Source organism: Scyliorhinus torazame, chromosome 17 (genome assembly GCF_047496885.1).
Source record: "Scyliorhinus torazame isolate Kashiwa2021f chromosome 17, sScyTor2.1, whole genome shotgun sequence".
Classification (NCBI taxonomy): domain Eukaryota; kingdom Metazoa; phylum Chordata; class Chondrichthyes; order Carcharhiniformes; family Scyliorhinidae; genus Scyliorhinus; species Scyliorhinus torazame.
Window position 1 is genome coordinate 72,647,429 of NC_092723.1, and position 14,445 is coordinate 72,661,873.

General features: G+C 49.3%; 1 protein-coding gene across 3 annotated transcripts in view; it reads right to left on the reverse strand.

The window, feature by feature from the left end:
• The window catches only part of LOC140393946 (AT-rich interactive domain-containing protein 2-like), a 467,509-nt gene that overhangs the window by 215,966 nt on the left and 237,098 nt on the right, over positions 1-14,445 (reverse strand). For all 3 annotated transcript variants that reach the window (XM_072480629.1, XM_072480628.1, XM_072480627.1), the window contains 3 exons: positions 12,858-12,991; positions 11,374-11,592; positions 3,166-3,233 (listed from right to left, as the gene is read on the reverse strand). In XM_072480629.1, the coding sequence (XP_072336730.1) occupies positions 3,166-3,233; positions 11,374-11,592; positions 12,858-12,991 (421 nt within the window). The remainder of the gene's footprint in view (positions 1-3,165; positions 3,234-11,373; positions 11,593-12,857; positions 12,992-14,445) is intronic.

The window sequence follows — 14,445 nt, forward strand, 5'->3', positions numbered from 1 at the left end:
GCACTCAAAACGGAGAGGGACCAGGAGAGGGAAGCACAAGGGAAGGCGGGGGGGGGGAAGAAAGCGGAGTGAGGGGAGGAGGGTAGCGCTCGTTGCAACAGATGGAGATGGGGAAAAAAAGTAGTTGCCGGCCATTTTGAATGGTCCATGAGCAAGGGTAGGTGAGAATGGTTAACCCCACCCTCAAGAGTCTGAGGGTGGACATGGCCTTCCTACGAGAGCAGGTAAGGAAGGGTTGGGTGGGACAAACGCTTCACTCATGTTTCGACACTAGCTCAATGAAGTCTATCCATATTAGTTAGCAGGACAATTTCATTTACATCGACAAGCACAGTGACGGACCTAGGGGACGGTAAAGGATGGCCACCGGGACCCCGGACGGGGCCCCCGGAAGTTCTGGTAAATATATATGCCCCGGACTGGGATGACGCAGAGTTTGTCAAGAAAACGATGGCTGAAATCCCAACTTGGACATCCACCAACTAATCATAGGGAGCCACTTTAATGGTGTACAGGATCCGACATTGGACAGATCCAACCCTAGGACAGGTAACGTGTCAGGCAAGGCACGCAAATTAAACGCCATTATGGAACAGATTTTTTTTGGGGTGGGGGGGGGGGGGGGGGGGGGGGAGAGAATGGAGACCCATGGAGATTTCACCACCCGCGAGAAAAATAATTCTCTTTCTCCCACGTGCATGAGACCTACTCACAGATAGACGTTTTTATGGAGGGAAGGAGGTGCCTCCAGGGGTAACAAATGCAGAATACTCCGCAATTGTAATCTCCAACCACTCGCCGCACTACATTGACATGTGGTGGAGAAGGGATGGGCCCAATGTCCCCCCCATAGAGGATGGATGCAGCTCTCCTCACCGACAAAGAATTCTGTATCAACGATTATATATCCTGCAACCAGAACAGGGAGGTCTCACCCTTCGCATTCCGGTAGGCACTGAAGGTGGTGATCGGGGAGAAATTATAGCCTATAGGACCCTTAGGGTTAGGAAGGAAAGGGAAGCCAAGCAGCGGCTGATTGACTCCATACTGGAGGTGGATTGGCAGTACTCCATGGCTGCAGATGCAATTTGACCTACTCTCTACACGCAAAGCAGTCCACCAGCTCCGCTCGCCACGGGAGACCATTTATGACCATGGAGACGAAGCCAGCTGCATGTAGGCACACCAGTTGAGAAAACAGGCGGCCATGAAAGATGTCAATAAGGCCTTTAGGAACTTTTACTGAGGGCTACAAACCACCAAGCCCCCAGAGGATGTCTCGGGGATGGAACAGTTCCTTGAAAGACTGGATATACCAGTGGTGGGGGAGAACAGGAAACAGGCGCTGGAAGCACCGCTAGGGCTGGGCAAAATCGTGGTGAGCATCAACTCCGTGCAATCAGGGAAAGTTCTGGGACCGGATAGGGTTTCCGATAGACTTTTACAAAAAATTCTCAGCAGAGCTGGCCCCGCACTTGCGGGGGATGTTCAACGACTCGCTGTCGGAGAAAGCCCTGCCCGCCCATCCTGGCACGGACCTCAATCTCTTTGATGCAAGAAAGAGAAAGACCTGACAGAGGGTGGATCATACAGATCTATCGATCTCTTAAATATTATCCCAAAAATCTTAGTGAAAGCACTGGCGAGGCAACTGGAGAGCTGCCTGCCAGAAGTAATCGCGGAAGATCAGACCAGATTTATTAAGGGCAGACAACAGCGAACATCAGGCGCTTGCGGAACATAATAATGACCTCATACAGGGAGAGGATACCAGAGGTGATCTCCTCCCTGGACTCTGAGAAAGTCTTTGAACGAGTAGAATGGAGGTACCTCATGGAGGTGCTTGAACGGTTTGTGTTTGGAGCAGGGTTCACCACATGGATGAAGCTCCTGTACTGCGCTCCTATGGCGAGCGCACGACAAACGCAACCAAATCAGAGTACTTCCGCTTGCACAGGGGAACAAAGCGGTGGTGCCCACTATCCCTGCTCCTGTTCGCACTTGCATTTGAGCAGAGTGGAGTCTGCTGGCGAGTGAGGGGAAGGATCCCAATTATATCTGTATATACATATATATGTATAAGCTGGGTGCAAACCCTACCACCAAAGCCCCAGCTGAAACCCATTGAATCATTGTAAAAACCAAACATGTAAATGTAATTAGTATTGAAGCCCCAGTCACGGTTATGGTGACAGCGACGGGCTCAAATATGGTTTGCTTCTATTTTTTAAATTATTATTGTGGTTGCATTGTCTTTTACATGCAAAACTCCGTTTTTTGTATCCAACTCCAAACACCAATAAAAATATTTTTAAAAAACAAAATGCTGGATAAATTCAGCAGGTCTGGTAGCATTTAATTGTCCACCAGTATTCATGACTGGATGTGGCAGGACTGCAGAGCTTTGACCTGAAAATGCTGATTGAGGGATTGCTTAGCTCTGTGCATTACATCCTGGTCCTGATGCAATATGTGGCCTGGGAATCTAACCAGGGCAATAGTGCCACAATTGGCCTCCATGCCTCTGGACTAGTAGTCATGGGGGGGAGGAAGACGAAGAAGAAAAATCAGATTGCACTCCCACTCTATCAATGTCCAACGACCCATTTTAAGAGCCTGCATCAACATGCCAACTATATCAGCTTTGGTTATGATTTCCCTTATGGTTTATTAACCTGACAACATTCACTTGTCTTGGCCCATACATGATCATATGAATACAGTATTTATGGAATTATTCTGCAATGCAAATAATCATCTACAGGACAGGAGGGATTCCCCCCCCCCCTAATGCTTTTAGATTCAAAGTCAAAATATAAATGTTTTTTACTATCACGTCATTTAAAGGGTCGGTCTGTTTGCATATATAGTCTATATAATGCACAGTTCGTGAGATTTACTATTCCCAGTCTCCTTTAACAATTAATAATTGTCCAACTAAACAGGTCAGTTTAACCGCTCGTTTACAACCTAGATTCTACCCAGCATAAATGATGTTCTTAAGTTCTTTTAAACTGTGCATTCCAAGTATAAAAACATTTTTAAAATAAATCTACTTTCGTACCACAGTATAATTTACATAGAGTCCGAGTACATATTCTGGATGGCCCAACTTTAAGTAGCTAAAACACAGGTGTGCTGTGATCTGCTGGATTGCATAGTCACCTTTATGAAGTCCCTTCCAGATTTAACTTTCCATTCTGATTCATATACATTCAAGTAGGTCCCTGGACCTAAAACAAAGAACATTCACATTACTCAAACTGAACAGAATAAACATGAAACAAATGTCAAACTTGGCATATTCACCAGTGCGAAAAATCAAACATGCTAAGCATCTTGCTCACTTGGCATACATCATCTATAGACATTGTAGTCCTAAACACTGTCCATTATAAAATAGTGTTTTGTTCCAGAAAGCACGTTGGGAGACCAGAGAAAGAGCACGGGATGGTGTGCAGGGGCAAGAGGAGGAAGGTGAGAGGGGGTGGAAGACGAAGATGGAGAGAGGGGATGGCATGCGGGGGGAGGGGGGTGCATGGACAGGAAGGAGGGGGATGGGAGAGAGCACACATTGGGGAAGCCGACAGGCATTGAGAGGAGATGGTTGTAGAGAGGGCATGTGGGGGAGCATGGGCAAAGGGGCAGGAAGGCTCTTGATGGAGGATGATATGAGGGAGTAGCAGAGAAGAGAAGGGGGGAAGAAGAGAGAGCAGGGGGAAGATGGGAGGGGAGAGAGAGCAGGGGGAAGATAGGAGTGGAGAGATCAGGGGAAAAATGTGGAAAGAGGAGGAAGAAAATGGGGAAAAAAGAAGGAGCTGGGGGAGCAGGCAGAAGATGGAGTAGCGAGGCAGAGGATAAGAGGCACACCAAGGGGAGTGGTAGAGTGTCGGGAGGAAGGGAGAGAGAGCCATGATGAGAATGGTGAGGGAAGTGAAAGAATGCAGGGTATGAGAGGGAGAATGAGCAGGAAGGGTGAGAGGGAGAACAGGAAGAAAGAAGGAATAGAGGAGAATGATGGAGGGAGAAAGAGCTTGGAGTCTTGCTGGTCAGAGAGTCGGCTGAAATGAACACATGTTCCAACACAGTTACCGACAGACTGCACAACCTCATATGAATATTTGGCAAAGCTCAAGGGCAGTTGGTACCTGTGGAATAAACTTCATCTAGGTCATCTGGAGAAAAATATAAAATTGACGGAACAAGAGGAAATAGGAAATTAAATAGAACAATTGCCAGTCATTAAGCTTTAAATGTTATGTAGGTGTAAGAGGAACAGTTTGCTGCTCAAACATGAGGGGAGGGGGGGGATTCTCCATTTTAGAGACTAAGTGTTGATCCCGGGACAGAATCGGTGAACTTACACAACAGCAAAATTGGTGCCGCTCCCGGGGCAATTCATCAACCATTGATGGGCCAGCGCTGGCACCATTGGAACACAATTGATTCCAATGAAAAACTGTTGGATTCACCAGGGTTGGGATTGACACTCGAGAGTCTGACAAGCCGCAGCCGCATATTAGCAGTCCCCTCCACGCACACACTCATCCAAGCCAACAATGGCAGCAAGGAGAGCGGAACCCCGGTTCACGGACGCGGACCTGGAGACCACGCTGGGCGCCGTGGAGGAGAGGCGGGCTACCCTGTACCCCCGGGATGGGAAAGAGGTGAGTACCCAGCACACCTCCCACTCAACAAACCCGTAACACCTCCCCTCGCACCATAATGTGAAGGGGAAAGGAAAAAGACTTGTGGGGGACTGTCGGATCTGTGGCCCCTCACCGCTGCAGAATAGCGGGCACTGGACCTGGTTGATAGGCCCAGAGAGAGGGCGGTCGCCGATGCAGAAGTCGGCTTCAGGCGAGCAAGTGAGACCCCACTGAGTTGTGGTTCCCATGGCACGTGTGTGTCCCCCCCCCCCCCGCCCAATTCAATCATGCGTCAAGTCTTGTGACTTGCAGAATCAGCTGCCGATGAGGTGAGCCCTTCTGGTATTCCCCGCCCCCGGCTCAACCCAAGTGGATAGCAGTGAAGAAGAGGACACAGACAGTGATAGGAGCCTCGAATTGCAGCCCAAAACACCCCGGAGCATCAGTTCGGGGATGACACCAACTTCATGACAAGCTGTCTCCCACATTCTGCACTCACCTCGGTTGGGCACTTTAACGAAGCGGCACCTGGGGCACCATCTGCTGCGCATCACACTCGTGCTGCAGTACATCAGGTGGAAGCAGGAACCCCCGAGGGGGCAGATGGTTGGAGGGCGGCCCAACCCCAGGGACTATCTGCCATTTGGATGGTTTTGGGCTTCTGGAAAGGGCGGTCCCATCGATAGTGGAGATGCAGTCGCAGAGCCAGGGACTACATATGGGGTCGTCAGCAACCATTCAGCGCCTGCAGGGGCAGTTGGAGGCGTCCAACCGCCTGCAGGGGCAGGAGGTACTTCCGACCATATGTGCCATGCAGGCGAACACCGCACGGGTGGGCTATCGGTTGCGGCTATGCAGAGCTAAGTCACACGTTCGGCAGCTCCCGCTAGAAACGGACTTTTGGGCTCTTTTTAGAGCCCGTAACGGCGCTTTTTCCCGTGCTAAGTGCTGAAGGGGGCGGGGCCGGAGCTGGGAAGCGCGGGCTTTTTCCCGCGCTGAGAGGGGAAGGGGGAGGGAGAGGCGCTGCAGGTTGGCAATGGGTGGGAGGGGGGAGTTCCACACTGGGAGAAGTCGAGGGAGTGGCGGGAGTGGCCGGGGTCAGCATGAGTCGGCTGACTTACAGGAGTGTAACGGGGGGAGCAATGCAGCTGGGGGGGGGGGGGGGGGGGGGGGGGGGGGGAAGAGAGCCGGATTGCTACTGGAATGGCCAAGGGGGAGCTGGAGTCGGTAGAGGAGGTCGGGACGGGATTCTGCCGTTGTGGGGAATGGGCCGTGCGGGGGGCACGGGCACGGGCACGTGGCTGGCCTAGGGGGGATATATGGCTAGTTGGCGGGGGAAGGGGGGCGGATAGACCCCTGATCCGGCTGATAACCTGGAACGTAAGGGGACTGAACGGGCCGGCCAAACCGGCCCAGGTGTTTCAATAATTTCAATACGGTGTTGGATCCGGCACTAGATCGCTCCAGGTCTAGGACGGGTAGGAGGCTGGCGGCAGCCAAGGTGCTGAGGGGGTTCATGGACCAGATGGGAGGGGTGGCCCCATGGAGGTTTGCGAGGCCAGGGAATTCTCATTCTTCTCCCATATCCACAAGGCCTACTCCCGGATTGACTTCTTTGTTATGAGTAGAGCGCTGATTCCGAGAGTGGAAGATACTGAGTACTCGGCAATAGCCATTTCCGATCACGCTCCGCATTGGGTAGACCTCGGGCTGGGGGAGGAGAGGGACCAGCGCCCGCTGTGGCGCTTAGAGGTGGAGTTGCTGGCGGACGTGGAGGTGAGCAGGCGGGTCTGAGGGTGCATAGAGAGGTACCTGGAGGCTAATGACAATGGGGAGGTCCAAGTGGGGTGGTCTGGGAGGCGCTGAAGGCAGTGGTCAGGGGAGAGCTGATCTACATTAGGGCCCATAAGGAGAGGAGGGAGAAGAGAGAGAGGGAGAGGCTGGTGGGGGAGATGGTGAGGGTGGACAGGAGGTACGCGGAGGTCCCGGAGGATGGATTGCTTTGGGAGCGGCGCAGCCTCCAGGCCGAATTCGATCTGTTGACCACCAGGAAGGCGAGGCGCAGTGGAGGAAGGTGCTGGGGGTGGTATATGAATATGGAGAAAAGGCGATCCGGATGCTGGCGCACCAGCTTCGGAAGCTAGAGGCAGCTAGGGAGATCGGGGGAGTTAAGGATGGGGGAGGGAGCATGGTGCGAAGTGGGGTGGGTATCAAGGGGGTCTTCAGGGACTTCTACGAGGAACTGTATCGGTCTGAGCCCCCACTGGAGGAGGGAGGGATCGCTTGCTTTCTGGACCGGTTGAGATTCTCGAGGGTGGAGGAGGGGCTGGGTGCGTTGGTTGGGTTGGAGGAGTTGGTCAAAGGGATAGGAGGCATGCAGGCGGGGAAGGCACCGGGGCCAGATGGGTCCCCGGTCGAATTTTATAAGTAGTATGCGGACCTGCTGGGCCTTCTGTTGGTAAGGACCTTTAATGAGGCAAGGGAAGGAGGGACTTTGCCCCGACGATGTCTCGGGCGCTGATCTCCTTGATCCTGAAGCGGGACAAGGATCCCCTACAATGTGGGTCATACAGGCCGATCTCACTCCTAAATGTAGATGCAAAGTTGTTGGCGAAGATTTTAGCCACGAGGATAGAAGACTGTGTGCCGCAGGTCATTCACGAGGATCAGACGGGGTTCGTGAAAGGGAGACAGCTGAATACGAATGTACGGAGGCTCTTGAATGTTATAATGATGCTGGCGGTGGAAGGGGAGGCGGAGATAGTGGCGGCGATGGATGCGGAGAAGGCTTTTGATAAGGTAGAGTGGGGGTACCTGTTTGGGTTTGGGGAGGGGTCTGTCAGGTGGGTTAAGTTGCTGTATGAGGCCCCGGTGGCGAGTGTGGCCACGAACAGAAGGAGGTCAGAGTATTTTTGGTTACACCGGGGGACGAGGCAGGGGTGTCCCCTGTCCCCCCTGCTCTTTGCGCTGGCGATTGAGCCCCTGGCCATGGCATTGAGGGAGTCGAGGAATTGGAGGGGGCTGGTGCGAGGTGGTGAGGAACATCGGGTGTCGCTCTGTGCGGACGATTTGCTGTTATATGTGGCGGACCCGGTGGGGGGAATGCCGGAGGTGATGAGGATTCTCAGGGAGTTTGGGGATTTCTCCGGGTATAAGCTCAATATGGGGAAGAGCGAGTTGTTTGTTGTTCACCCAGGGGACCAGGAGAGGGGGATTGGTGAGCTCCCACTAAAAAGGGCGGAGAGGAGTTTCAGGTACCTGGGGGTCCAGGTGGCTAAGAGTTGGGGGGCCCTGCATAAGTTTAACTTCACGAGACTGGTGGAGCAAATGGAGGAGTTTAAGAGGTGGGACATGCTGCCACTCTCCCTGGCAGGTGGGATGCAGTCAGTTAAAATGACGGTGCTCCCGAGATTTTTGTTCCTGTTCCAGTGCCTCCCCATCCTGATCCCTAAGGCCTTCTTCAGGCGGGTTAATAGGAGCATTATGGGGTTTGTGTGGGCGCAGAAGACCCCGAGGGTGAGAAGGGTGTTCCTGGAGCGGTGCAGGGATAGGGAGGGGTTGGCGCTGCCTAAACTCTGTGGGTATTATTGGGCCGCCAACGTGGCGATGCTGCGTAAGTGGGTGATGGAGGGGGAGGGGGTGGCATGGAAGAGGCTGGAGATGGCGTCCTGTGTGGGCACGAGCCTGGAGGCGCTGGTGACAGTGCCGCTGCCGCTTCCTCCAACGAGGTATACCACGAGCCCGGTGGTGGCAGCTACCCTCAGAATTTGGGGGCAATGGAGACGTCACAGGGGGAGGTGGGGGCCTAGGTGTGGTCCCCGATACGGGGGAACCACCAGTTTGTCCCGGGAAGGATGGACGGAGGGTTTCCTGAGCTGGCACAGGGCAGGTATTAGAAGGATGGGGGACCTGTTTGTGGACGGGAAGTTCGCAAGCCTGGGTGAGCTGGAGGAGAGGTTCGGGCTCCCCCCCGGGGAACACCTTCAGATATCTGCAGGTAAGGGCGTTTGTTCGGCGGCAGATGGTGGGGTTCCCACTGTTGCCACCACGCAGGGTCCAGGACAGTGTGCTGTGAGGGGTGTGGGTTGGACAGGGGCGGATCTTGGCAACTTATCAGGTGATGCAGGAGGAGGATGAGGCCTCGGCAGAGGGTAAATGGTAAATGGGAGGAGGAGTTGGGTGAGGAGATTGACGAGGGGACGTGGGTGGATGCCCTGGGAGAGTGAACTCTTCCTCTTCTTGCGCGAGGCTCAGCCTCATACAATTTAAGGTGCTGCATAGGGCTCACATGACCGGGGCAAGGATCAGCCGGTTCTTTGGGTGCAAGAACAGGTGTGTTAGGTGCTCAGGGAGCCCAGCAAACCACACACACATGCTCTGGGCTTGCCCAGCGCTGGAGGACTTTTGGAAGGGTGTAGCGAGGACGGTGTCGAGAGTGGTAGGTTCCCGGGTCAAGCCGGGCTGGGGGCTCGCAATATTTGGGGTAGCAGAGGAGCCGGGAGTGCATGAGGCGAAAGAGGCCGGTATTCTGGCCTTTGCATCCCTGGTAGCCCGGCGAAGGATTCTTCTTCAGTGGAAGGATGCGAGGCCCCCAAGCGTGGAATCCTGGATCAACGATATGGCGGGGTTTATTAAATTGGAGAGGGTGAAATTTGCCTTAAGGGGATTGGTGCAAGGGTTCTTCAGGCGGTGGCAACCGTTCCTAGACTTCCTGGCAGAGCGGTAGAAGATGGTCAGCAGCAGCAACCCGCAAGGGGGGGGGGGGTGGGAAGGGTGATGATGGCTGTTAATTTATTATTTATGTATAGGGGGGGGGTTGGTCTTTTCTTTCCGTATTTTGTTGTTGATATTTTGTGAAAATTTGAATACATTAAAAAAACATTTTTTTTTTTTTTAAAACACCGCACGAGTGGCGTCCACGGTGGAGGCCTTGGGGGAGAGCGTATCGGCCATTGGTCAAGATGCCCCTTGACATCACGGGAGCAGCACGGTAGTGCAGTGGTTAGCACAGCTGCTCCACAGCTCCAGGGTCCCAGGTTCTATTCCCGACTTCATTGAATTTACAGTGCAGGAGGAGGTCATTCGGCCCATCGAGTCTGCGCCGGCTCTTGTAAAGAGCACCCTACCCAAGGTCAACACCTCCACCCTATCCCCATAACCCAGTAATCCCACCCAACACTAAGGGCAATTTTGGACACTAAGGGCAATTTATCATGGCCAATCCACCTAACCTGCACATCTTTGGACTGTGGGAGGAAACCGGAGCACCCGGAGGAAACCCACGCACACACGGGGAGGATGTGCAGACTCCGCACAGACAGTGACCCAAGCCGGAATCGAACCTGGGACCCTGGAGCTGTGAAGCAATTGTGCTACCCACAATCCTATGTGCTGCCCTTAAACAGTAGACACTGTCCACTGTTGGGACACAACTTGGGACACTGTGCAGAGTCTGCACGTTTTCCGTGTGTCTGCGTAGGTTTCCTCCAGGTGCTCCGCTTTCTTCCCACAAATCCCTAAAGATGTGCTGTTAGATGAATTGGAGATTCTGAATTCTCCCTCGGTGTACCCGAACAGGCACCGGAATGTGGCGACTAGGGGATTTTCACAGTAACTCCATTGCAGTGTTAATGTAAGCCTACTTGTGACAATAATAAAGATTATAATAATGATATGTGGATGGCATTTACTGTACGTGCAGACTAGAACGCATTGGCGCTGTTGTCGAAGCTCCGGAGCATTCTGCCGGACGCCCGGAGCTGGTCACAATTTTGGCTTCGCGACCGATTCTCCGCCCAATCGCCTTTCCCAATTGCAGCGTCGGCCAATGGACAATCCCACCCGAGAGCTTTGAAAATGTTAATCTGCAAGTGAAACACTTTTGTCGTCTCTTCACCATCCATTTTATAATTACTATGGATGTTAAACTGTGTGGAGCTTTGATGATTTTCAGAGAATCAGTTGAAAAGGACCAGCTCTCTTTACACTCTCTCCCAAAAAGCTGCTTTATTTCTGAACTGCAGAGACCTGAATGAATCTACAGTGAAAGCCTTTACAGGCTGGAAGCAGAAAATCTCAGACTGAAAGCAGAGATTGAAGAAAGGTGCTAGAAACAACCATCTGAAAAAACCATCATTTTACTTTCATTCTCATTTTTACACTCTTCTTCCTTCGGTTTGTCTTGTCTATGTGTGCAGAGGGTGGGGCAAGTTTAAGGAGGGGGGGTTGGGAATTAGATAACAGTTAACCTGTTGCATTTGCTGCATATTTAATTATAGTTACTGTTATTAATAAACTTAATTGTGTTTAAATTTACAAACCTGACGACTGTAGTTACTGGGCAACTTATTTGCACCAACATTAAACTCTGAATAATTCAAACTTAACACTAACAATAAAGAAAATAAACATGCAAAGGGATATCTAGATTCTTAACTACATACTTTCCTTAATTTCCTCAGTTGATGTCACTCTGGTGTCTGTGGATTATGATACCATTGTTTTATTTCCTCTGGTGTGATTATTTATTTCCTGTTGTTTTAAAATACTTACCACACCCTTCCCTTCAGCACCAAATTACCACTTTCACCAAATTTCTGTTGTCACTTTCTTTAACAAGCCATCCTATTTATCCGATTCTCTGCACACAGGTTTCTATGCCTACTTCTGAAATTTTAATGATCTCATAATTTATATTCTTATTTATGGATTAAAAGTTGCTTACTATCGTCAAAAATCCCAGCATGTGCAAGCAGCAGTGTAACAACCTTCGGGTCTTTTTCCATTTGTAGCATTTGTTTGTTCCCGTGTGACATAAGTGTACAAACGTTGATTGCAAAGTCCACCTCATTTGGAAGTCCCGAAAGTAAAGACAGCACCACTTTATTATAGTCGCTGATCGTGGTAAATTCTGTAAAAAGCCCATATCCTCGACGTACACTTTCTGAAAGAAAGAAAAGTTTTAGTTTCTTTCACCCTTAAATGTTAGCGAACTCAGCACTGACAAACAAAAACTAAAATCATACAAGTCACATGAGAGGGGGAGTTTAACAGCACACCAAAGCTCTGATGGGAAACACATGGGATTAGAGGGCCACTGGCAGTGTCGTTACAACATTGGTTAAAGTCAGAAAGCAGTTATTCAGACTCGAACAAAATGTGGTGCCCTCCAGGTGTCAGTTTTAGGACCACTGCTCTTTTTGATATGTATTAATGACCTGAATTTGTGTACAGGTCTCGTGAGTCCACAGTTTTCAAGTGACACAAAGTGCAGAAATACAGCAAGGGGATAGCAACAAACTTCAGGAGGACACAGATTGGTAAAATAGAGACAGGTGTGGAATGTGCCATTTAAATTCAAAGTGCAGTGATGCATTTTGGTAGGAAGAGTGAGAAGAGGCAATATAAATTAAATGGTATAATCTTGAAGTTATTTCAAGAGCAGAAAAACCTGAGGTCGACACAAGGGCATGATCAAACGGATTTAAAAGAACTGAAAACAACCAGAGGCAACATGAGCTTTTAAAATACATCAGTTATTCTGATCCAGAATACACTTACAAAGTGTGATAGAAGCAGATTAAATAATAACTTTCAAAAGAATTGAAGAAATACTTAGGGGAGGAAATATTTTTATGGTGAAAGAGTAACGAAATGGACCAAATGGAATGACTCTTTTAAAGAGTCAGCACAGGTACAAAGGGCTGAATGACCACTTTCTGTGACTGTGAAAGGCGCGACTGACAACACTTGGAAAACCGCATTTAAAGAGCTCTTCAATCACTGGTCTCCATAGCATTACTCTTGTTTAGTCACCAAAGATAAATTGATGGTCCAGAAGATAATTTTTTTATTTAACAGAATTCCCCTATCTGTCACTGCTCTTCTGGAAACTAGAGGGCAGCTGTTCCAGTAATGTGCTTTGTTAGTGATGCCATTGCACAAGACTACAAATATTCTATGTAATAATGTTATGATGCAATTACTTTGCACATGTACGTTGGGGCACAGACATGCTGCCCCAAGGTACTGTTGGGTTTAGGAAGCAGCACCACACAGGAGTTCACTCAGTCTCCCAAAACCAACAGCTCAAATAAAAACAGTTATTGACAGCTTATGTCATTCCTGCTAGAGGTCAACATTAACCCACCAAGGTAAACCATGTATATAATTACTACACCTTTTGGAGCTTCCTCTGTTGGCACTTACCTGGAATAATGTGCTGATGCCGATTATAAAACAAATGAACCCCAGAGACTACGCCCTGTGGTCGAGAATTGGTTGGTGTAAGTACTTCATCATCCTCGCCAAAATGGTGCAACTTCTCGTAACTCTCCAGGTACCTATACAAAGCACACAATACAGAACTAAACATATACTTTCTTTGGGGTTAACGTTGTAGTCAAAAAATTCAAACAGGTAAACATTTATTAGAATTGAGGTTTTACATATCATCTCTTTTAATGCTTGAATATTCAATTATCGATAGTTAAATTCTTTGTTCAGGGACAATAGAATAAATGTTAAATGAGATATATACCCATGCAAACAAATTTAATCTGAGCAATAAAATATTGAAGTCTGTTGATATCAAATCAGAGGCACAGTAATGTGTGAAGAATGAAGGAACTTGGAGAAACGCATAAAAGAGCAGAGTGGTGTGGACAATTGTGAGCCAAGATGCACTTCAATGCAGAGAATATGCACATTTAGGAAAAAGAATAGTAATGGGTAAAATCCCATTGCATTGAAATCAAAAGCTAGGAACCCATATTGAAATTGTTCATTGGTTTAGTTCAGAATTGGTGAGCTACCTTAAGTTTACAGTTATTAAGAAAGGCTTCAATGATTTTTTCTCTACCCCTGCAAACTAGAAGAAAAATAATCTAAAATTAGGGTCCACCCCTACCACCCTCCCAGGACATGGAAATGCTTTACCACAAGTCATTATTGAAGTAAATGCTATATAATTTAAAAGGGAATTGGTTAAATATATGTAAAGGAGGAACGTACAAAAATGCAGAGCAAGTCCGCAGAGGTAGTGGTAATATGAGGAGACAGTGGTGATGTTACTGCACTGGAAATTCCGAGGCCCTGGTTAATGCTCTTGGGACAAAGAATCCATGACAGCTGGTGAAATTTAAATTTAATTAACTAATAAATCTAGAATTGAAAGCTAGTCTCAGTAATGGTGACCATAAAACTATCATCGATTGTCGTTAAAAACCCATCTGATTCACTATTGCCCTTACCCAGTTTGGCCTACATAGTGACTCCAAACTTACAGCGATACGGTTGACTCTTCACTGCCCTCTGAAACAGCCTAGCACGCTACTCAATCATACCAAACCGCTAGTGAAATATCAATACCAGATGGACTGTACTGATTCAAGAAGGCTACCTTCTCACGGGGATTTAGGGATGGGCAATTAACACTGGTGTTACCAGTGAGGCCCACATCCTAAGACAGCATAAATCATCCAGGCATGATGGGCAAAAATGGTCAACAATCTGTCTTAATGATCACTTCCAGTGACGGGGGTGTGCTGAACGGACGCACAGAAGGTGGCTCTCCTTTTGGAAACTCATAATTAGGCACTTTTAACTCAAAATAGCCCACTAAACCCAGGGGGGAAAAAAAACACCCTCCTCCAAAACCACAACGAACAAAACATGCCAGGCAATAACAACCTGAGGAGACGATGGCAGAGGCAGTAAAAGCCTGGAGAGGAAGACTGAGGTGATGGCGAACACATGGGGCGACGAGGTCACGGCCACACTCGAACAGGATGGACCG